Source organism: Carcharhinus amblyrhynchos, chromosome 24, assembly GCF_965287045.1.
Source record: "Carcharhinus amblyrhynchos chromosome 24, sCarAmb.v2.hapA, whole genome shotgun sequence".
In the NCBI taxonomy this organism is placed as follows: Eukaryota; Metazoa; Chordata; class Chondrichthyes; order Carcharhiniformes; family Carcharhinidae; genus Carcharhinus; species Carcharhinus amblyrhynchos.
Genome location: NC_137347.1, coordinates 3,897,995 through 3,922,914, shown reverse-complemented (window position 1 = coordinate 3,922,914; position 24,920 = coordinate 3,897,995). Strand labels below are relative to the sequence as shown.

Genomic DNA, 24,920 nt, shown 5'->3' with positions numbered 1-24,920 from the left:
AAGACTTGAGGCAGAAAAGTTTAGGATGAGTTGAGAATCACAGTGACAGGTGTAAAGCAATTTGTTAATGAAATACAAGTTACAAAATGCTTGAGACTAATCTTCAAAGGGCATGCATAGTAGTGTCTTATACGAAAACTAATTTTCTAAAAGACCTATTACAGCTGCTTTTTAAGATAAGGAAAATACTCTCAGTGATTAATGGATAAATGGGTTTAATGAATTTTTCTGTCACCGCACAGTAGGGACACAGTTGGAGTTCCTTTATTTAGTATTTTGCTATAAATCATAGATTCAAAAAATGGTTACAGCACTGAATAAGCCCATTCAGCCCTTTGTGCCTCTTTCTCTGAAGGAGCAGTTGAAATGGTGCCACTCCCCCACCTTCTTCTGGTTGTCCTACGTGTCCTTTCTTTTCAGATAATAATCCAATTCCCGCTTGAAAATTGAGCCTCCTAAGCTCCAGAGAAAAAAGTCCCAGTCTATCCAGCCTCTCTTTATAACTCAAACCACCAAGTCCTGGTAGCATCCTAGTAGATCTTTTCTGCACTCTTTCTAGTTTAATAATATCCTTTCTATAATAGGATGACCAGAATTGTACACAGTATTCCAAGTGTGGCCTTACCAATGTCTTGAATAACTTCAACAAGACGTCCCAGCTCCTGTATTCAATATTCTGACCTATGAAACCAAGCATGCTAAATGCCTTCTTCACCACTCTCTAAGGGGATTATAAAAGGGCAGCATGGACAAGTTGGGCCGAAGGGCCTGTTTCCATGCTGTAAATCTCGATGCCTCTATGACTATGACTCCCTATAAATAAGAACCTGTTTGGAATTGTGGGGAGCTTGGAGTAATCCAGGGTGAGGCCCCAAGATTGGAGTAATGAAGTTTCTTTATTAACCCCTTTCTTTGATTTATAAATTAGAGTAAGCTTTGTTATATTTTCATTGTCTGCATTTGAAGAGTTCCTGGAGAACGTGCAAACCCCACATAGGCACCCAAGACTGGAATTGAACCCAGGTACCTGGCAATGTGAGGCAGCAGTGCGAACTATTGTGCCACTGTACCGCCCTAGATTTTAACAAGATCTAGGCCAGACCATTCAGGTTCACAGTCCTTCCTACCTGCAGGATCTTCTGCTACTGCAAGGTTGATCCTGTCATGGATTCCCTGGTGGTGGGATAGGTATGCCATGCAAAACGCTTTATACTTCAATGGGACCAGAGGATCCCAATCGTGGCCAATGGCAGAAAGACCCGCTGCGGGAGGACTGGAAAGTTCTGGAGTCAGACATTTAGATGCTACTGTTGCCTGGTCGCCACCAACATTTAAATGCCCTAATTTCCAGACCAAGTGCTATGCCTGTGGGAAAGTCAGTCATGTCCAGATGGCATGCAGAAGGAGACAGTAAAGCACCAGGCAACAACCGCACACTGGATCAAGTACGTGGCAGATCTAAAGCTTGTTCTGACACTTGGAGATCCTTGAATGTGCCTATAATAGATTTATGTTCAGAAATTGGTGTTATGAAGCAGAAAGATCAAAAATTGTACTCAGTCAGAGAACAATAAAAACAGCACATAGAAGATGAGAGTAATAAGGTTGAAGCTTTTATTCAGGCACCTACAGTAGAAATAGAATCCAAAGATGTGCAAGTTGGCTGCATTGGCCATGCTAAATTGCCCCATTGTGTCCCAGGGATTAATGGGGTAAATATGTGTCGTTATGGGGATAGGGCCTTGATGGGATTGTTTTCGGTGCAGACTCAATAGGTCAAATGACCTCCTTCTGCACTGTACGGATTCTATGATGATTCTATGAAAAGTTGGAAATTCAGAACTTAACTTTCATTGTTGATGCAACTGCAATCATGTCTGTTATCTCGGAAGGAAAATACAAGAAGTCTTTAATGTGCACTTCTTTTACTCAAAACTGCTGTGAAACTGATTAATTATTCCAATAACGGTATTCCAGTTAGTGTTCTAACAAGTTAGAGTGGAATATGACGTTAGTGTGGATTACTTGCTATTGGTACTACCAGGAGAGAAGAATTTGGTTTAAGAAGCTGTGGTTAAACTGGGCCAAGTTATTTATAGCCGGGATCAGTCAGAGAATGGGTGTGATTTTACCACCGTGCCGCTCCCAGCAACCAGCTTGGCGAACTCGGAAAACAATGAACAAAGCTAAAAATGGGGCTTGTGTCGTGCACTTTTCCTCTGGTAGAGTCCCAACTCCCATGCATGTCACACTGGTTACCCTGTCATTTGCCTATTGTAAAAAGTCTGACAACACCAGGTTTTAGTCCAACCGATTTATTTGATAATACTCACAAGCTTTCGAGGTTTCCCTCTTCGTCAGGTGAATGGAGAGTTCTGGCCTCAGACAGAGCATATAAAGCACAGACAGTTTAGAGATTACTGATTAGAATGCGAATCCTTACACCTAACCTGCTGTTCAAGACCTGAAGTGGCTGACAATGTGAGTGGAAGGAGCACTGATCATAGGTTACAGAGATGTGTATTGTCTCCAGACAGTACAGTGAGTGAGGTTTTGCAAACCCAGGCAAGTCACGGGGGTTACAGATAGTGCGACATGAACCCAAGATCCCTGTTGAGACCGTCCTCATGTGTGCGGAACTTGGCTATCAGTCTCTGTTCAGCGACTCTGCGCTGTCGTGTGTCGTGAAGGCCACCTTGGAGAATGCTTATCCGAAGGTCAGAGGCTGAATGCTCGTGACCACTGAAGTGTTCGCCAACAGGAAGGGAACAGTCTTGCCTAGTGATTGTCGAGCGATGTTCATTCATCCGCATAAATCGGTTGGACTAAAACCTGGTGTTGTCAGACTTTTTACTGTGTTTATGCCAGTCCAACACCGGCATACCCACATCATTTGCCTACTATTTGCCTGCTGAACAGACTCTGTGGTGTATTGCTGACATTCCAGCCCATGCTGTACTAACAGTAACAAGAAACAGGCCGGGCAGCTGCCCAAATCAAGAAAGATTTGCAGGTGTTAACATGCTGTTCACACTGCATGGACTCTGCAGTGCTGCCTACAATGGCAATTCATTTTGTGATAGTCACGAGTGTGCTGCTCCGCTGCCTGAACTCCAAGCCATTTCTCAAAACCTGTGCACCAGGTATCCAAGTGGATTCATGCAGGTCTATGCTCCAATGGGGACTCCCTCACAGCCACCTTTATGCTCTTCGTGGCTGTCATGATAATGGTCAGCAGTCCATTGATGGGGCACATGATACTCCAAGGGATGCTGTTGAGTTGCCATCATCCAGACCCAAAGGGACATGGTTTGATGGATGGGAATGAGAGACCCCACATGGATAACCTTACTGACTGTTTCTCATGTTCTCTCACTCCCTCCCACCCCTCAAAAAAAAGGAATTTGCATTGGAGTTCCACTTGCGGCTGTTGTGGCAGAGGAAGGATATGGGTGCCCATGGCGAGGGCAACCCAGGCGAGAGGCTGCAGCAGGAGGACGGGGGCTGCCAGCCAGTGCCAGTATGCAGAGACGGCCTGCAGGACCCTCATGTCTTTTAATGACCTGCGGGATGCCATGTGCCACAGCAGATCTGGCACCTCTTGGGGCAGGAATACACCCTTTGGCAGTAAAGGTTACACCGGCCCTCAACTGCTATGCCACCAGATCCTTCCATGCTACCAGCGGTGACCTCTGCAGCATCTTGCAGTCCTCTGCATACAAGTGCTCCTGTAAGGTGACGGATGCCCTAAACGTCTGAGCAGGCCACCACTTCGACATCGCCAGGGCCCAACAGGGCCCATTATCAGTGCCTGGATGAGCTATGTATAGGGGGTTATTGAAGGAACTAGCATCGCTCTTTGGGCCCTGTTGAATCAGTCGGTAGGGGTTCCACTCCCTGAATATCCAATTAGTCTGTAACCAGCGGATGAATATCATGCAAGTGTGCGCATGGCACCCAGAGAGCATGCCCAATAGCTGCATCCTACTTGGCTGGAAGGATCACTCCTGGCTGCTGGGTTTCCTCATGGGGGATAAGTGTTACCCACTGTGGCTGATAACGCCAGGCAGAGACGTGCTAAAAACAAGCCCTTGCTGCCATCCGGACCATCATCAATCAGTGCATTGGACTACAACATGGCACTCCAGTACAATCCCCTGAGTGTCTCCCACATGGTAGTGGTCTGCTGTGTGCTGCACAACCTGTGCAGCAGCGGGGCAACATCCTGAAGAAGGAAGAGGAGGAGGACCAGGCGGACTCCCCTGAGGAGGATGTGACGGAAGAGGCAGTTGCAAAAGTACGGCAAGGCAGGGCAGGACGGCAAGGTAGTCCCTCATCACCACTAGGTTCTCCCACTACGAGTTTTGAGATTCAGCAGCTCCAACCACTATCCTCCTGAGGTCCTTCAACACCCCCACCCCCACAACCACCACTTCCACCTCTACACCTTGTTCACACTCCCGACCAAGATTCCATTTAAATCACACCAGGGTGAGGGGCTTGGGTTGGCCTTGTTAGTGGTCTTTGTGTCTAAGCAGGACGGTCAGGATGACTTGCTATGCGGCACACCGTTATGCTACCCTAGTGCAACACAAGTCTGACTCTCTATCTGTTCTCTGCAAACTGGTGCCTGACCCCATATCTGAGTGAGGTTCGGTTGAATGTGGTCCAATGTCCTGGGGTGGGGGGCTGATGCTTGGAGGCAGTCTTAGGATCCGGTGGGTGATGAGTAAGTAATGGTAGGCTGCCTGTCACTGTGGGCCTTCAGGACCCCACACTGTGGGGACCACTTGGCGGCCTGGCGGGGAATGGGGTAGAGGAGCTCAGATTACTCAGTCCCACATCATGTGTGGGAGTCGGTGACCCCATAACCCCAATAGCATTTTGGTTAAGCACTTGTGGTACCACGGTACTGGAGCTTGATACTTGGGTCTGCTCAACTCTGGTGGGAGGCTTTGTGGTGCACAGTCTGTAAGCCAAAGGGCCTCCCTCTCGCTGAACAATGCTCTGACCCTCAATGGCTACAGTTGGGCATGAAAATCCCTGCGGGAAGCAAATCAGAGACTGAGGAGTCACAGCTGTGGGGTGCAAGAACATTTACCAGAGATTATTTACAGTCCCTACACCTAACTATGGTGTTTGTCTTCAACCATGCCCTCTTGGTGACCCTGCAACTTCTTAATCTTTCGTTATCTACTTCTACATCTATGTCATCTCCCAGGATGCACATCAGATGTGGAGGTGGTCAGCCGTATTCCGCACCCTATGGCAGGTGTCCTCCAGAGGGCCAAGACCTGGAGAGCCCCAGCCGACTTTCTAGTGTCATGGACGTAGATATGCCACGCTGATCGGCCTGGTGCCTATGAGATGCACTGGTAATAGGAAGGTGGGGGGGGGGATTTGGAAGAGTTGGGGACAGCCAGGGTCTCCCAGGTGGAAGGCTCAAGCTTGGGATCCAGCTTTTCCTCCTCCATCGAGGTGGCCATGGGCTCCCTGGGCCACTCCATGGGATGGAGGGGAATTGGGACTGAGGTCCGGAAGTTTCTGCACCACTTGACTCGATATGGAGATGCCAGCATTGGACTGGAGTAAACACAGTAAGAAGTCTCACAACAACAGGTTAAAGTCTAACAGGTTTATTTAATGGAGGCATTCCAGTGGCTTTTGCTACCTAATAAACCTGTTGGTCTTTAACCTGGTGTTGTGAGACTTCCACATGACACTACCAGTCCTGGAGGTCCAACATTGCCTGCAACATGGTACGCAAGCCTCAGTGATAGCTCTCTGAGCCTGGATCAAACTATGGAACCCCTCAGCGTTTGCCCTCTGAGTCTGGATCAAGCTCTGGAACCACTCAGTGATAGCCCACTGTGACTGGGCCAAGTTCTCAGACCCCTCCACATTTGCCTGCTGTGATTGGGCCACATTCTCCAAGGCCACAGGCATGGCTCCCTGTGTCTCCAGCATGCTCCCGAGGCCCGCACCATTGCCCTCTGAGACTTGGCCATGCTCCCAAACCCCTTGCCTTGATCCTGTGAGGCTCAGCCATGCCTTAGACCCTGCCGCCATGGCTAACATTTTCTCCTCCAGGCCTTCCACTGCAGCCGACACCCTTGCAGTGTTGGCCTGGATGCCACTCAATACCGGCACTATCTCTTGCACCTGAAGGCTGCGGAACTCCTCCTGGTAGCCTTGCAATTTCAGTAATGTTGCTGACATCCGCTTCTGCAGTCCTGGCTCTGCATCTTAAATTTCAGCAGCTTCTGAACTGATCCCAGCGGCATAGCACCTGGCTAGGGGCATCTGGCTGGCTGTCTCCTTGGCTCTGGCAGACCTCTGGCTGCCCAAGCCCTCAAATGTCCCACATCCACCTGATGTGCATGTATGGCTGCATTGTGCACAAGCATTGCAATCAATGGTGAAGTATGAGGGAAGAGTGGGGATGATGAACACCAGGGGAAAATGGGAAGGGGAGGCTGTGCAACAGCTGTAAAGGGGAAGGGTGAAAAAAGGAGGCCTACAGAGAGGAGAGGCTGTGTAAGGACTGTGAGAAGGGCAAGGAGGTGGAGGAGGATGAGGAAAACTGGAAGGCAGAGGGTTGACTAAGGGCTGGAAAGCTGCAGCACGACAAGGGTACATGAAAGGCTGACAAACAAGGGGTCAATGGGATACCACATTTTCAACTGGAAGAGGATGCATGCAGATTCTGACATAGCAAGTAAGGAGAGTGTAGTTAGCGCGGCATATGAGAGATGTGTTACATGGAGACTCAGTAGGTGGGATGTGGTGGAGTGGGGTTTTAGGAGGGGACACTATTTCTCATTGCAATGGGGAACTCTGTAAAAGCAACTGGTAAGACTCTGTAACTGTTCTGGGTTTTGTAGTCAGGAGTCACAGAGTACAGGCACTCCCTTGGTGGTGTGGAAAGAAATCACAGAAAACAGGCAGACAGGAGACAATCTAGGGGTTCAGAGGGCATGAAGCTGGAGGAATCAATGGGAATATAATGTACTCTAGCTAGCTGCAGGGATGAGCAAGCATTGTATCTTCCAGAGGGAAAAAGCATTGTTTGGTGGCAGGGCTGCCTCACAGTCATGTCTCTGGGCTCGCTGGACTGTCTCTGTACAGGGTGGTGGATGGAATGGTGATTGTAACTGGAGGCATTTGTCACGTGGAGATAGGAAATGGATGATGGGGGGGAGGACGGATAGAGGTTGAGGAATGTGAAGCTCACCTTGGTGAAGGGGAGGGGGTACTTAGGTTTCTTCTCAGTAAGTAACCATGCAGACAGCCCCAGACAGGTAGGCAGAGGTTCACATGGGGCAGAGACATGTCACAAGTGATGGGACTCAAGGGTGGAGGATAGGAATGTCCACCGCAAAAACTATAGGATCGAAAGTATTGGGGTAGACTGGAGAACAACAGGAGGAACTACTCTCAACCTTCATATCATGAGATTATAGGTGTGACGAAGCCTTTGAGAAAGGGAGCATTGAATTCTACCCAGAAATAAAAATGAAGGCCCACCATTTTTCTTGACCATAGTAACAGCGCTGGCTCAGAACGAAAGTAACAGCACATCTGATCAGGAGAGGTCTGAGGCAGTGTGGGTGGAGCGCACTGCAGGGCTAAGGGCCCCTTCTGGAGGTGTTCTCTGACTTGTTATTGCTGCAAAAAAACACGAATGACTTTACTTAGAAAGGAGGAAGACCTTCTAGGGAAGAAAGTCACTGAAAACCAATGCCTTAATTATGCTGTTAAAGGGATACCTAGAACTCAGCAATTTGACATCACAGTCACTGCATTTCAAGAGTAACATTCAGGAATGGCACGTGGGACAGTAGTTAATACTGCTGCCTCACAGTGCCAGGGACCAGAATTCTATTCCTGACTTGGGTCACTGTCTGTGTGGCGTCTGCACGTTATCCCCGTGTATGCATGGGTTTCCTCTGGGTGCTCCGGTTTCCTCCCACAGTCTGAAAGGCGTGCTGGTTATGCGCATTGACCTGAACAGTGCCATAGGGTGGTGACCTCCATTCCCCTGGTGTGGAGGGGAATTTCATAATAAGCCTTACTTGTAACTAATAAATAAACTTCTTAAGAATGTAGACTTTGTGAATGGTGAAGGAAATACAGTTGCACAGTTATATGGTGTTCCATCAATGTAAGCCAGCCATGTGTTCAGCAGATTTGTCACGAATAATGGGCCAAAGGGCATCACTTATTGACCACAAACACCTGATTGGTCATTAGTATGTCACATCAGAAATTGGAGCACAGAACTAGTTTGGGTCACTCATCTCAATTACACCTTATCACAGAGGGCTCCAAATGTCACATTTCTGGAATGCCAGTTAGGTCATCTAACTGTTAGGTCACCTTAAATAGGGCAGAAAAAGCTGTGGAACGTTGCATCTCATTTCAATCTGAGAGCTTCACTTCTTTGAGTCTCTCGTCATTTTTGTCTTGATTGTTGGATTTATGGTGAGTCTGGGTCTAACCCTTGAGGGTCAGAGAGATGGTCGACTGGGATTGGGGAGTGGGGAAGGTTGGAATAGGATAGGTAGAGAAATGAAGGGGATTTGAAGCTTAGAGGAATGGCCTTTGATAGAAACAGGTTGCCCCTTCAGAGAGGCTCTAGTAGCTCTGCCTGTTACCAAGGCTCACCAGGTTTTACTGAGCCTCTCCTGCCTCAGGTAAAATCTCAGCAGTAGCTGGCGGAGACTGTTAAGTGGTTACTAATTGGCCCATTGGTGAGCATGGCTGATTGACATCTGGTAAAATTACAGCAGTAACAGGTGAGGCAGGTTGGTGCCAGAAGGGTGCCATTGTCATTGCATCCAATGTTATGACAGCCCCTACCTGTCATCCTGCCCCTGATACTGTAACGTTTTGATCTTTGGGATGTTGGCTGGAGCCTTTTGTGAAAAGCAGTCTGAAGCACTGGATAAAATGAGGCATACTGTTTTATTGTTGTTAATTGAGCTGATTGACTTTAACCAATCACAATCATCTTCCTTTGGGCTGTGTATGACTCCATGCAGCAGAGAGTTTTGCCCCTGATTCCCATTGACTTCAGTTTTGCTCGGGCTCTTTTATGCAGACTCAGTCAAATGCTGCTTTGATGTCAAAGGCAGTCACTTTCACTCTACCTCTGGAGTTTCGCTCTTTTGCTCATTTTGAACCAAGACTGTAATGAAGTCAGGAATTGAGTGGATCTGCAGAACCAAAATTTAGCATCAGCAGACAGGTTATTGGTAAACTGGTACCACTTGATAGCACTGTTGCATTTGGTAGGCCGCGATGAATTAATCATCTGATTGACCATCAGGGCGGCACAATAGCACAGTGGTTAACACTGCTGCTCCACAGTGCCAGGGATATGGGTTCAACTCCCGGCTTGGGTCATTGCCTGTGTGGAGTTTACACATTCTCCTCATGTCTGCGTGGGTTTCCTCCGGGTGCTCCGGTTTCCTCCCACAGTCCAAAGATGTGCGGGTTGGGTTGACTGGCCATGCAAAAATTGCCCCTTAGTGTCCTGAGATGCGTAGGTAAATAAGTCGGGATATGGGGGTAGGGCCTGGATGGGATTGTATCAGTGTAGAATAGATGGGCCAAATGGCCTCTTTCAGCACTATAGGGTTTCTATGATTCAATGATCTCAGTTCCAAGACATTGCTCCAGGAGTTCCTCAGGGCAGTGTCCTAGGTTTAACTATCTTCAGCTGCTTCATCAATGATGTTCCATCCATCATAAAGTCAGAAGTACCATTCACAACTTCTCAGATATGGAAGTTATCCGTATCCACATGCAGCAAGACTTCGATAACTTTCAGGCTGGAGCTGATAAGTACCAAGTAACATTCACGCCACACAAGTGTCAAACGGTGACCATCTCCAACAAGAGATTATAACTGTCTTTTTCTGGCATGCATCTTGTTGATATTTGATGGACAAGGCTGCAGCTTTTGAGTGTTTGGAGTGGATCACTTCAAAAATTTTTAATTTTCATTGCAGCCTACCAAATATTGTGTACTACTGGCTGAAAGTACTTTTCCAACAGCCGTAGAGTTGCTGATGGTGACAAGTGGCTCTGAGTTTTCTTAAGGGTTCCCACTTTCTTACCGAATCCCTAGTTTTTATGACTATTTGTTCAATGTATTTTGGATGCCATTATTAAGCTAAAGAGCTTAGAGTTTCAATCGGAAGAAACTTCTTTAGCCTTAAAAAGTAGGTGCGTCTTGCTCATGAAAGACCATTTTAATATAACTTGCCAGCAGAAAACTGTGGAGATAGAAGCAAAGTACTGCAGATGCTGGAATCTGAAGCAAAAACAGAAAATGCTAGAGAAACTCAGCAAGTCTAACAGCATCTGTGGAGAGAGAATAGAGCAAATGTTTCGAGTTTGATTGACACTTCATCAGAGCAAAAACAATGGAGATTGGATCAGATGACAGTTTCACTTCTAAATGAACTTACCTTGCATTAAGATGATCTTTCTCTACACCCTAGCTCTGACCGTAATACCACATTCTGCAGCCTCTCGTTTTCTTCTTTATGAACGGTATGCTTTGGCTGTATACTGCATCAGAAACAATATTTTTCACTGTATGTTGATACACATAACAATAATAAATCAAATCAAATCACTGAACTCTTAGCTCCTCCCTCCCCCTAGACATCGCTGGGTTCTCAGCCACCTCCTCCCCCCGGACACTGCTGAGCTGCCAACCTACCTCAATTATCCCCCTTGCAGAGCTAAGCCTATCAGCATTAGCCTGCCCCCTTGGACATAACCCCTTACAGAGTTAACTCCATCAACACTCTTGCAGAATAGTTCTTGCCTTCCCAAGCAGTCTGAACATTATTCTCCTTGGAATTAACTAATGGGTGCATGACCTGCCCAACCTGCCTGCAGCTAAATTCCCTTAACAAGGGAGAGCTCTATATAAGGTGGAACAGTGGGCACACAGCCAGAAAGTTGGCACATTGGAGAAACAGTCCAAGATTCACAGATACTGAGCTGGGCCGGTTGTATCCCCCCCTCCCTCCCCCACCCAGCCCCCTCGCCACCCCCCCCCCCCCCCCCCCCCCCCCGAGGACTGGTGACCAGTGCTGGAAGAAGATGAATAACCTACTTTGGGCAGGAATGGTGAGTGTCCATTCCATACCCATCCTGAATTCACTTGCAAGCCCCACGACAGCTCAGAGGACTCCTTGGAGGGAGACCCTGAGGAATCCTCTGAGGGCAGCACCATTCACTCGAGCCACTGCCTGACACCCTGCAGCCATCCAGCACCTGACCACCCAGCACATGCCTCTCACCCCTGTGGCATCCTCTGTCACAACCCCAGACTGCTGAAGCACAGCCCTGATAAACCCACCCAATCACCCCCATATCAGACATCCCCTACACCCCTTGCCCTTCCATACATCAAGTTCTCAAACCCTCTTTATGTCCCTGGAGGATAAGACTATCCATAATAGGCAGGAGAGGGAGAAAACTGGTGGTGTTCCTGAGCTTCGCCTCTTCACCACCTTTGAGGAACAAACCATGGAACTGGAGGGGAAAGGAGAGGAGAGAATGGTGATAGTCAGCCAAGTCAGCGTTTGGCATGGAAGTAAGCATCAGCTTAACCCTAGTCCCAATGACTCATTACAAGTAAGTGGTGCGCCAGAGACCTGTACTTTCCCCGCACTGAACCTTGTATCCCTTGTTACAGGAAATGCTCCTGATGTCTCTGGTCTATCGGGAGCCACCACTCCCCACCAGCTTCCACCAACCCACCCCACCACCACCACTCCCCCTGCTGAGACACGCCAGGACACCTCAGAAGGAGGTCCTGAGGAATCCTCCGAGGGCAGCATTATTCACTCAACATAGGCATCCACAACACAATCCAGCAGTACAGATACTGTCACAACTATGGGACATGTTAGTGGTGAGGCTCCTGGGTCATTTAATGCACTTACAGGTGTGCATAATACTACCGTGGATTCACATCAGGTGAAGATGGGAACGTCCGAGATCTTGGTCAGATGGAGTTCTGCCAGAGGCAAGGAATCAGTTAGCCCCAAGCCAGGTGCCAGGCCTTTGGGATTGGTCATCCCGAAGTTGCTGGAAATGCATCAACAGACCCGGGAAATGTTGGAGGGGCTGTCAGCAACCATGCAGTGACTTCAGAGATGTTTGGAGGAGTCCAACAGACTTCCGTCGTAGGAGGTGGAGCAGGCACAGAGTGGTACCCAGGCCAAAACTGCAAGGGTGGCATCCGCAATAGAAAGCCTGGATCAGGAATTTGTCCCTATAGGTGACAGAGGGCAGGCCATCCTGGAGACACAGCGGGCCATGGCAGAGACACAGTGAGCCACTGCCAAGGGTGTCACAGGCATTCTGGAAGCAAATCCGTTGCCACAGGTGTCTGAGGCATCCTAGAGATATAGCCCTGGCCCTGGCTGTGAACCTTGAAAACTTAGCCTGGGCTCACGAGGCTAGTGCAGGGGATCTCTAGAGCTTGGCCCAGTTCCAATGCTAAGGGATCATACACCAGGGGACATATGGACCTGGACCCCCAACAGAGTCAGGTGATGCCGAGGCTTCTGAAGCCCAGTCCAGCTGCCCCACCATCCCCACCATTGCCAGAGCCTAAGGGCACACCAAGGGGGGAGGAAGGGCTGGAGTCCATGGCAGGACCTTCTAGCCAAGAGGCACCGGGTGTCCTGAGACTTTCCGATTCCCCCTTTCTCACATTGAGGCATTTCATGGGCAGCGACTGAACAGGTTGGTACAATTACATCATTGTCATTCACAAGTCAGCTGGGGTCCTTCAGGTCTCCAAACCTCCCCCCATGGCCATCCTGCATTCCGGGTGCTGCTGCTGCTCACGTTGCTCTCCTTCACTCCTGCTGTGCCAATCCCAGACTATTATGGAGCAGCTGGAAATTACACAGCATGACGTCAGGGGGGTGAGGGAGAAATGGTAAGGGAAGGGGAAAGTGTCTTGCCGAACTTGCAAATGATATGGTCAAGTATGTAAAAACATTTAAGTTGACGTCAGGCTTATTCTTAGTGTGATCCTGATCCCACTGGAAAAAATAGCCTGGGAACATTGCGGAAGACTGGACACCAGGTGCGATTCCTGTTTTTGTGCTTCCATGATTATTTTCCACCTTGCTATGCTACTCAATCAGCACAGCAGGGTGGGAAAATCGCATCCCTGGTGATCCAATTTCATGCTGGATAGATTCAATTAAAATGACCAAATTGACATGGTCTTTAAGTTAGTAACTTAGCCTCGTACTTATGAACTGGCATATTAGCATTTCATTGAACACTGCTGTTAGTATACAAGACTTCTATAGTGGCATAATATGTTGTGGAACTATCTTTTTATCATTTTGAATATAACTTATTGCTTAATAACTTCTAACATATAACCTGAATCGCTGAATGCTATTTTGAGGTGTCGAGCATCCAGTCAAACTGGGAACTGATAAACCCATTGGACTCATTTTAATATAGCAGATTGTCTGTGAGGCTATATTTAAGGGAGCTCGAAAGAAAGCAATATAAATGCTAATATATCTAATGTTATGCATTATATCTTTACGTGCTGTTGCAATACCATTTTCATTTTTCTATGTTCCATTAATTTTTAAATATAAGTTTTTAATTAGGAAAGAAAGTTATCAGCACAACTTTATTTTTTAAATTAATCAGAATTGATAACAAGGAAATATTTTTAAAATAGGCTGAGTAATAATATACTTATTTATTTCTGTATTACTTCAATAATAAACATTTAATATTCCCTAATGACATTTCAGCTGTTTCTCACTTCTCAGTTCTGTGTTATTACTGGAGTCAATTCACAAGTTCATTGTAAGTATGTACAAAGGGTATCTCACTATCTAAATAATATTATACACTTAATCATGTATCAGAGACTGGAATCTACAGTTCTGTTTTTTGAATAATGCCCAGAAGCAATCCGTTTTCTAACATTCCATTGCTTAGCAAAGGAATGGTATTATTCTTCCTTCACTTTTGACTGTGGGATTTTTAATAGTAACAACTGACCCTTAGAAAAGTGAATTTCTGTAATTACACAAAGATAAATAATTGTAATTGTAAGTCAATATTCAAAGCAGAGTGTTAATCCCAGGATGAATGCTAAAATGAAGTTTTACTATCAGGGTTAGTATCCAACGATGAATGTTCATACAGGGTCAGCATGTATGCAGTATATTAGATCTTCGTGAATGCTAAAATGAAATCTTAATGTAAAGTACAAAATGGAAATTTTCATTTTAGGATCAGCTCCTAGGTGGAAATTTTAGTATCAGATTAATGAAACCAAAAAGACATAGGAGCAGAATTAGGCCACTCGGCACATCGAGTCTGGTGTGCCATTCTATCTTGGCTGATATTTTTCTCATCCCCATTCTCCTGTCTTTTCCCCATAACCTCTGACCCCTTTATTAATCAAGAATCTATCTATCTCTATAATCCCTAGGTGTCGGTGATTGTACCTCAGGGGAGCTGCTAGGATCTGAATCACTACCTAAGGGACGTTGCTAGTTTCCGGGTCAATATCCAAAGTACTGTGCTATATTTGAACAAGCTCTAAAAAAGGCTAGTATTAGGATCAATCCCCAAAGATGAGTGTTTGGGTTAATTTTGTTCTGGAGCAGAATTAGAGATGTGTCAAAGCAGATTTCTGGCTACTGATATCATAATCCCAACCCATTTTCTTGGATTGAATCTACATATGCATACAGAGGAGATCACTAATGCCAGAATTAAAATTTAATCACTGTTGCAGTACTACGGTTTATGCAGTGCTTGGAAAAAGGCAAAAGAGCTAGTAAAAGGGATGGAAGTACCCTGAAGATTTGTTCTAAAATTTTGAAAAAAATTACTTTGCCTGATTCACTAAATCTATTGTAATAGGTGTAGAGTTGGAAGAGGTGGTGAGTTGGCCACAGCCAGACATCTCCCTCCATCAACATGAACACAATGTACCGAATGTCCTAAAAGTTCTATGAACACCAGGGTTCTTATTGCCTTCACAAAACAGATGGCCACCCCCTTTTTGTAGCTCAAGTGAACCGGGAGGTAGAAAAATCATGAGTTTTTCCAAGTACTGTGCCTGTATTTACATTATTTAAGTAATTGATGTTCCTGGACACAGGAACATAATGATCAATTTCTCTGTCCCATTTGACATTTTGCCTTTGCTGTACTGCCAGTTTGACAGAAAAGTACACAGCTTTTAAGATCAAAGTTAATATACAAAAGAATTAACTATCCAGTTCTTATGCAAAGGAGAGTGTTAATATTTGCGACAGTACCAAAAAGGGTGCATTCGTGTCAGGGTCACTACCAAGGTATTGTCGAATCCTTAGGTGTGACATCTTACAAAATAAATCCTCGATAAAATAAAAATAACAAAATATTCCCAATGGTTCAATATTTTGCACAGTGAATGGCTCCAGTATGAACCCCTCCTTCCAGGCTCTGCTGGAGACACCTCAGATCTCCCAGTTGGTGATCCACAAATCTGATAGCTTTTTGCAAGGAATGCCAATTATGTTTCTTTGCCCACTGGCAATACACTACTATTGGTAGTTTCAAATTCAATAGTTTAAGTGTGAGTAAAAATATAACTAAACCAGGGGACTGAATTGTTTCCTTGATATAAGCTCAATGTATTTGGAGATTGGATATATGGAAAGGTTGAGTAGGATCAGGCATTATTAATCTAGTAGCTTATATTATCACCTGTTTAAGATTTGCTATAGAATTGGTATGGCATCCTTTTCACTCAGATTGAATGTTATTACCTCTAACTTTTGAGAGTTTGTACAAAGGTTTACCATCTCTGTGAAGTTTGGAATAAAGTTTTGTCGATAGCTGACTAAACCCAGAAACAATCTGAGGGCAGTTTTAGATGTTGGAAGAGGCAACCTCTGGATAACCTCCACTATCGGGACTCGATAATTATCTGGAGATGCAGTCAATCTTAAATTAATGAGCTTTGGAATCTGTTCTCACCAGTAAAATTGGGCCGGAAAGATAGCAACTTACTTTTGCAAAAGATGGTAGATCAGCTGTCAATTTAAACCTGAGATTGACCCATTTTTAACCACAGGTAACTCAGGGATATAGTAGGGCAAAGGCTGGTATACGGTATTAGATTGCTGATGATACATGATCCCAGTGAATTGAGAAAGATGATCCCATTGAATTGACGAGCAAACCCAAGGGCCTAAATAGTCTACACCTGTTCATATAGTCCTATTTGAAAGAAGGTGCACTGAGACGTTAGGTTGGCAGTCTAAGGGATCCCTGATACCACATCAGCATCTTTGGTTAGCTGCTAGTAAAATAATGGAGAGATGATTGTACATTGAGAATAACTTTAATTCCATTCATTTTTACAAGATTTGGCTATCTCTTTTGAACTTTACCAGATTGTTCATATTTTTCCAAAACTTCATAGCTGTGTATTGGGTTCTTGAGTTGACACTGATAGCCCTGAACATCCTTGTCACTTTTCTCGTAAGCTAACGTTGCTGGTGCCGACAACAGCATAAAGGAGCTGTTTTGATTGCTGCCAGTCCAATCTTTAGCATACTTCTGCTTATACAATTGTAGGACTATAAAAGCTGAAACAAACTTCCAATGAGTGCTGTTCTTAACACCAAAAATTCACTAACATCATTCAAATGAGCCTATCTCCGGGGGACATCATGGATTTAGTCTAATCTTCAGTGAACGAAAATTAGTTTCACTTCAGTATTCATTCAGAGTATCTGCTTCCAGACTACTGGATTTCTAACCAGAAAATATTGGAAATAGTAGGCCTTTACTTTTTCAAAAACTCATAGAAAAATATCCTTGCTATATGAACAATATTTCTACATATGACAAATGGCATCGTTAAGACTATAAGGAACCGTGTCAAAGTTATTTGTTGCTTCTTATCCATTTCCTACTGTGTGTGTTTCGAAGCTGACAGCCCTCGCAGTGCAAGCTATAAAATAGCAAATGGGGGGGGTGAATTCTTACATTTTATACTGTAACTAATTTACACATGCCAGAGCTAATACTGAGCTGTACATTGCCAGACAGGACTAAATTGTTTCCTTTTATTTCTTGTAACGCAAGAGAACAGTTTAGTGAGAATTAGATCCTGGTACACAGCCATGTTTTTAGAATTACCAGTTAAGATGCTCCTTACAAGAATCTCATTGTCATATACATTATATTCTGTTGCCCCCATTTGCTGCACACCATACTATATGTTATTAATTTTCCCTGTAACTTTTTGTGAGATGTTGGCTGTTGATTTCTGGCAATGCTGCTTTGTTGTTGATACATAAAAAAACATTTATGCACACACGAAATAATGCAAAGTAAACTAGAAGTCACTGATATTGGATCCTGCAACCACATTAACAATTTAATTTGAAATCAATTGCATATCATTTCTTGATTTGAATGCATTGACTACATAAGAAAGCAGAATTCAGTAGATTAATGACATTCCATACACGCCAAAAGATTAGTTGTATTGAGCTGTTGTTTTTTTGCTAGGAATGTCTGAATCATTCAAGATCATTTTAAAGTTAAGGCATGGAGTATTCAAATTGTTACAGTATGCAAATTTTACAGCCAGAAATGATCCATGATATGATGTTACCATTCTGTGGTTCTATGTTTATTGTGAGTAAATGTCCTATCCTTTATACAGTATATTGTATTCTTGGATAGAATCTTTACTGCAACAGTATTGAAATGCCTTTCCTCTCCTTTTCCAATGAAATTCCTATCACCTTGAACTTAGCTCTCATAAGACACCTCAGCCACTTCTGCATGAGTTTCATCCGGTTTCCTCCCATAATCCAAAGATGTGCAGGTTAGGTGTATTGGCCAAAGTAAATTGTTCCTTAGTGTCCCAAAATGTGTAGATCAGATGGATTAGCTATGGTAAATATGTGGGGTTATGGGGATAGGATGGGGGAGAGGCCTGGGTAAGATACTCTGTCAGAGAGTCGATGGGCCAAATGACCTTCTTCTGCACCATAAGGATTCTATGATTCTATGATTCAATTGCTCAATGCATTACCTGATTTTACATGGATCCAAGATGTACCAACAAGTGCCAGCTTCAAATTCAGGTCTGTGCTGTGCTGCTGACTTCAACCTCTGATGCGCTACAACTGGCTTCAGGTCATTGAAAAGAAATTTACAAGGCAGCTGTACTCTTGGATCACATAGCCTGGAAACACATCTCAGACACCTGCTACTGATCACCACCCAGTGATTGCTGCTGGAATATTTCTGTGTATGGAAGCACATTAGGATAGAATTGAACTTTTCTGGCACGCAAATGGACACAGTACCTAAGCTCAAACTTGAAGAATTGTTCCTTCGTAGGAACCCAGAGATCTCATTCCTATGTAACTCCACATTATAAATCAGCATCTTTACATTAAGCATGGAGGAATAGCCGACAATGTGAATCCTAAAATCCCCACAGTACAGAAGGCGACCATCAGGTCTGTACCAACCACAATCCCATCTATTCCCGTAACCCCACACGTTTACCCAGCTAATCCCCCGAACACTAGGGGCAATTTAGCATGGCCAGTCAAGCTAACCCACACATCTTTGGAGTGTGGGAGGAAACTAGAGCACCCGGAGGAAACCCATGCAGACATGGGGAAAATAAGCAGACTCCATATAGACAGTGACCCAAGCCAAGAATCAAACCCTGGTCCCTAGAGCTGTGAAGCAGCAGTGCTAACCACTGTGCCACCATGCTTTATCATGAGTATCAAAATGGCACATCAGGTGATTGGACACTTTACATTCAGAGGTGTTAGCCTTTATTTAAATAAATAATCTGATGCATGAAACTTTTTTTTATTTCCTTCGCATTCAGTTTTATTGCCCCACACATGCTTCATCTACCTTGGACATCATACCAAAAAAAGAAAAAAAATCTGATGACATTACTATCACCCTAATATTGGCATTTGTTTATATAAACAGGTAAATTGGCATTTCAAGATGTGTAGGTTAGGTGGATTAGACATGGTAAATGCAAGGAGTTAGGGGGATCAGATGGAAAGGATGGACTAGATGGGATGCTCTTTTGGAGAGTTGATGCAAACACAATAGGCTGAAGGGCCTCCTTCTGCACTGTAGGGATTCTATTGTTCTAAGTGAATTCATGTAAGGATCAATGATAATGAATAAACTGGAATGTTGTGTGAGATTCTCTGGTTTCCCGTTGACCACATTCACGCCGACGGGAACCCACAGGAGAGGGTGCACTGTTGGTGGAACTGGAGAACAGCCAGAGAATTGCAGCCCTTGTGTTGAAGGACGATGAACAGCATAATCTGGCTGTTACTGTGAAATTTTTGATGGTTTAGTGCCAAAATTATTAATTCCGGTTTATTTTATTTCTTTGCTAGGAGATCCTGCTGCTGAAGAATGGTCTCAATGGAGTGTTTGCTCACTTACATGTGGCATGGGTTGGCAGGTGCGAACAAGATCCTGTGTAGCCTCCCCCTATGGAACTCTGTGCAGTGGTCCGCTAAGGGAAACGCGACTTTGCAATAATTCAGCCACATGTCCAGGTAGCTTTAGTTGTGCGATACAATTTCACATCACAGTATTGATTGATGTCTTGAAATGAATCAAACTGAATTATCAAAATGGGATCTACTGAGAATGGATAATGCTCAAAAGTGCTGATGGGTAATAGCAAAGGAATACTAATGTATTCATCTTGCAATCCTTTGCTATTTTAACAGAATTAAAACTTAAAGTTAGTTCAAAGAAACTCAACTAAATTAAATGCATGTTACTGCAATAGTTAAAGTACTGAACTGAACTGTCATATGTACACACAGGGAAGTAATTTGTTCACGTAGTGCTACTTTTATTAGTGCTATATACACTATGTTAACTCCCCCAAGGCAGGCATCATGGGCTATCATCTCTACTGTCACTGAATTTGTCACCTCTGCCCATATTGCCATACTTTCATCTCCTGGAAATGTAGAATGGCGTGCAGGTGCTGAGACGAGCTGATTGGAAGGCCTCGCAAGTTTCCTCCATAGTCACCCATGTGGACTCGTTTATGTAACGTTCTCAGGATTCATGTAATAGCAATGCAAATCCTTTGAAATAGATATTAAAAACATATGCCTCTAATAAACTAATAGAGATGTAAAGAACACAACCATCCATATTTAAAAAAAATTCTGACCCAATAAAAGCATAATGTGAATCTACTAATGAACATAAGTACATAAGAAATAGGAGCAGGAGTAGACCAACTAGCCCTTCGAGCCTGCCCCGCCATTCAATAAGATCATGGCTGATCTGTCTTGGCTCAGTTCCACATTCCCACCCTCTCCCCATAACCCTTAATCCCCTCTCTTATCAAAAACCCATCAACCCGCGTCTTAAAAATATTTAGCGAGGTAGCCTCCACCACTTCAATGGGCAGAGAATTCCAGAGATTCACCACCCTTTGAGTGAAGAAGTTCCTCCTCAACTCCGTTCTAAACCGCCCCCCCTTTATCTTGAGGCTGTGCCCCCTAGTCCTACTATCCTTTCTGAGTGGGAAGAGTCTCTCCATCTCTATCCTATCCATCCCATTCATCATCTTATACGTCTCAATGAGATCTCCCCTCATTCTTCTAAACTCTAACGAGTACAAGCCTAATTTATTCAGCCTCTCCTCATAGCTCAACCCCCTCAACTCCGGCATCAGCCTAGTAAACCTCCTCTGCACTCCCTCCAGGGCCAAAATATCCTTGCGTAAGTACGGCGTCCAAAACTGCACACAGTACTCCAGCTGCGGCCTCACCAATGCTCTATGCAGCCGCAGCAAGACCTCCCTACTTTTATATTCAATCCCCCTCGCGATGAAGGCCAGCATCCCATTCGCCTTCCTGACCACCTGCTGCACCTGCAAGCTGGGTTTTTGCGACTCATGCACAAGGACCCCGAGGTCCCTCTGCACCGTCGCCTGCTGCAGTTTTTCTCCACGTAAGTAATAATCCTTCCTACCATTATTCCTACCAAAGTGGACCACCTTGCACTTGCCAACATTAAATTCCATTTGCCATTTCCTGGCCCATTCGCCCAGCCTATCTAGATCCTTCTGTAGACTCTCACCACCCTCCGCACAATTTGCCTTTCCACCAATTTTGGTGTCATCAGCAAATTTCGACATCCTACACTCGGTTCCCTCCTCCAGATCATCTATATAAATGGTAAATAGCTGAGGCCCCAGCACCGACCCCTGGGGCACTCCACTAGTCACCATCCGCCAATCCGAATAGCACCCATTGACCCCCACTCTCTGCCTCCTATTTGACAACCAGTCCTCTATCCACGCTAACACCCTACCCCCAACTCCATGCCCCCTTACCTTCTGCAATAACCTCTTGTGAGGTACCTTGTCAAACGCCTTCTGAAAATCAAGAAAGAATGTAGTCACTTAGTTATAAAAACAAACACACTACTACTCAGTAACCATGTCAGAGACATCTAATTTGTTAATAATCTCTGAAAACTGTCAAATTGTGAAAACAGCCCCCTGTTGATATAAGTGGTTCTGTAGTTTTTGAAACATAATCAACCATTCATATCTCCCACGGCCCTCAAAATAGACCCTAGAAAATGCAAGCAATTGAACCTATTGAAATGGTAAGAATAGATTACTTTTTCTAAGCTCCATCAGAAAGCCAATCAAAAGAATCATTATGATTTTTCTATTTAAAGGCCTGTGAACATTTAAATAACTTCAGGTCATGACAATAGAATTCCCAAGAATGTTTATTTTCCAGTTTTGAATGCATTATAGCATTTTTCTAAGTAGGAAAAGTACTCTAATACATTTCACCACTTTCACAATACTGGTTAATTTAATGGTGAACAGACCTTTGCAGGACAGAGGTCTGTAATAAATCCCTGTCACAAAAACATGTCTAACATAGTCAAACAATTTAACAGTTGTCAAAATGTTCTTAACTTCTCAGCAGGCTTCCCCAAGTTTTACGAACTGTCAAAGGTGGATTTTCAGAATCCTTTAAGAACCTGCTAAACCTGATGAAAATAGTGGGTGACGGGAAAATCAAATTTCTCTGGGGCTTGATGTCAGAGGACATGTATGTGGAGTTGCAACCTGGCCCTAATCCAAACCTCTTCTCAGCTATGGGCTTCTTCTCCAGTGGATGTACCCTTATCTATCGCCAACCATTTTGTGACACAAAATCCTGCCCATTAACTTTGTTTCTCGATCAAGCAATGCTGCCTAAATTGGTGAGCATTTTCAGCATTTTCTGTTTTCATTTAATATAATGTAATCCTTGTTTGTCAAATGATAATATGGCATGGTGTTTGTTATATCTGGGACCCTTTCACTGGCAAAACTTCACAGAAGATTGGGCAAAAGTAACTGCATGTGTGTAATGGTGAAATCGTTTTTAACCCCATCTGGCTTTCTTCCCACTTTTAAGTCCATATTGAGGATCAAAGTCAGGCATATTTCCATGTTGCATAAATGGCATGTTCCACACCACTGATTTATTGGCATTTATTATTTAACGTTTAACCTGTTCAAAGTATTAAAGATCAGTTTAATTAAACAGCAAAGTTTATTATCAATATTGCGCTCACGTTTAAAACAGCTGAAGATAATGCCAAGCCTTTTGTAGTTGTATGTATTAGACAAGTATGTACAAACAATATTGATATTTGTTATCAATAATTTGCAATACTCACAGTTTATACAAAGAAACACCAGAAGGTGTATGATAACACTTGTCTTTATTAACCTAGGTATTGAATAAAAGAGCAGGAAGGTTATGATGGAGCTGTATAAAATTTTTGTTAGGCCTCAGCTGGAGTACTGTGTGCAGTTCTATTTGCCACAATATAGGAAGGAACCGACTGAACTCATGAATTTAGAATCTCTGCAGGCTATTTGGCCCAACAAGCCTACATCGAGAATATTCCCACCCAACCCCTAACACAGTAACCCCATGTATTTATCCCGTTAATTGCCCTAACCTACACACCTTGGGACACTAAAGGAGAATTTAGCATGACCAATCTACTTAACCTGCACATCCTTGGACTGTGGGAGGAAACCCACACAGACACAGGGAGAACGTGCAAATTCCATACAGACAGTGACCCAAGCCGGGAATTGAGCCTGGGATCCTGCCATTGTGTGGCAGCAGTGCTAACCACTGCACTGCCATGTTACCCCAATTAGGTGCAGAGGAGATTCACCAGGACGTTACCTGGGTTGGAGTATTTCAGTTATCAGCAGAATTGGATAGGCTGGGGTTGTTTTCATTGAAGCAGAGAAGGGGACCTAATTAAGGTGTATAAAATTATCAGGGGAATAGGTAGGGTGAATAGGAAGGAAATTTTCCCCTTATCAGAGAGGCCAATAACCAGGGGATACAGCTTTATAGGAGCAAGAGGTTTATAGGAGATGTGAGGGAAAATGTTTTCATCCCAGAGGTTGGTGGGAACCTGGAACTCACTGCCTGAAAAGTTGGTAGAGATACGAACCCTCATAACAGGTAAAAAGTATTTAAATGAGCAGTTGAAATGCCACAACACAGAAGTCTATGGGCCAAATGCTGGAAAAATGGCTTAAAATAGAAAGTTGCTTGATGATCGGTGCAGACAAGATTGCCAAAATTCTACCACCCCGTCCGCCAAGGAATCACAGTGGACAGTGTAAATATTTATTGATCTCAGGCGGGAATATCCGGTCTCGCTTGAATGAGGTCGTAAATTCCCACCCGATGGGCCAAAAGACTTCTTTCCGTGCTGTAAAACACTGTGACTATGATTCTATAATAGGATTGTCAACGGAATAAAAGAGGAGCACTCGTTAAGGTTCCAGATACTTTACTTTGGAAGTATTTTTAGATAATGTGAAATAAACAGAGTTGTTTATTATTTTCTCTTCTTTCTTTAGAGGCTAGAAAAGGGGAGTAATGGCACATATTGATTGTGGAGACTCAGTATTGAAACATGAATTTCCAGCAAATATGATTTTGAATTTGGAAATGAAATTCTAGTGGGCAATCATTAAACATCTGCATAATGATGTTTCAGTTCTTTTCAAGCGTCTAGTGAAGACTGCATGAATCTCAGTGTTGTTAAGTTCAATTAGCCTGGGCAGCAGCTTAAAAGAATTAAACCTCAATTTGTGAAATTATAGTGGACTGGACTTCTCTCAGAGAAACAAAGTACCCATTTTTTGGATGTACTTACCCTAGTCGCCACTCTCCAGCACATCTCTCGAATTGTGGGAGGAAACCGGAGTACCCAGAAGAAACCCATGTGCACTCTGCATAGATTCGAACCTGGGTCCCTGGCGTTGTGAGCAGAACTGCTAACCTCTGTACCACCATGCCACCCCAAACCCCAAAAGACAAGCTGCAGAAAGACTCTTTCCTGTGAGAGGATTTTAGGATAGATAGGCTGTACTTGAGCTTTGCTATGATTTGACTTGATTTATTATTGTCACATATATTAGTATATTGTGAAAAGTTTTGTTTCTTGCACACTATACAGAAAAAGCATAGCGTTCATAAAGAAAGAGTCAGGGTACAGGATGTAGTTACAGACATAGCTAAGGTATAGAGAAAGGTCAACTTAACATAAGATGGGTCCATTCAAAAGTCTGATGGCAGCAGGGAAGAAGCTGAATGGATGGGTGACTGGTTTGAGTGATGGAACGGGCTTTGATCACGACTCTTGGTAGTTTCTTGCTGTGTTGGAATCAGAAAGGATGCTTTCTACGGTGCATCTGTAAAAATTGGTGAGAGTTGGAGCAGATATGCCAAATTTCCTTAGCT

At 44.2% G+C, this 24,920-nt stretch overlaps 1 protein-coding gene across 5 annotated transcripts in view; it reads left to right on the top strand.

Annotated features, from left to right (window-relative positions):
• The window catches only part of adgrb2 (adhesion G protein-coupled receptor B2), a 930,376-nt gene that overhangs the window by 271,172 nt on the left and 634,284 nt on the right, over positions 1–24,920 (top strand). For all 5 annotated transcript variants that reach the window (XM_080211622.1, XM_080211621.1, XM_080211620.1 and 2 more), the window contains one exon: positions 19,491–19,655. In XM_080211622.1, coding sequence (XP_080067748.1) covers positions 19,491–19,655 — 165 coding nt within the window. The remainder of the gene's footprint in view (positions 1–19,490; positions 19,656–24,920) is intronic.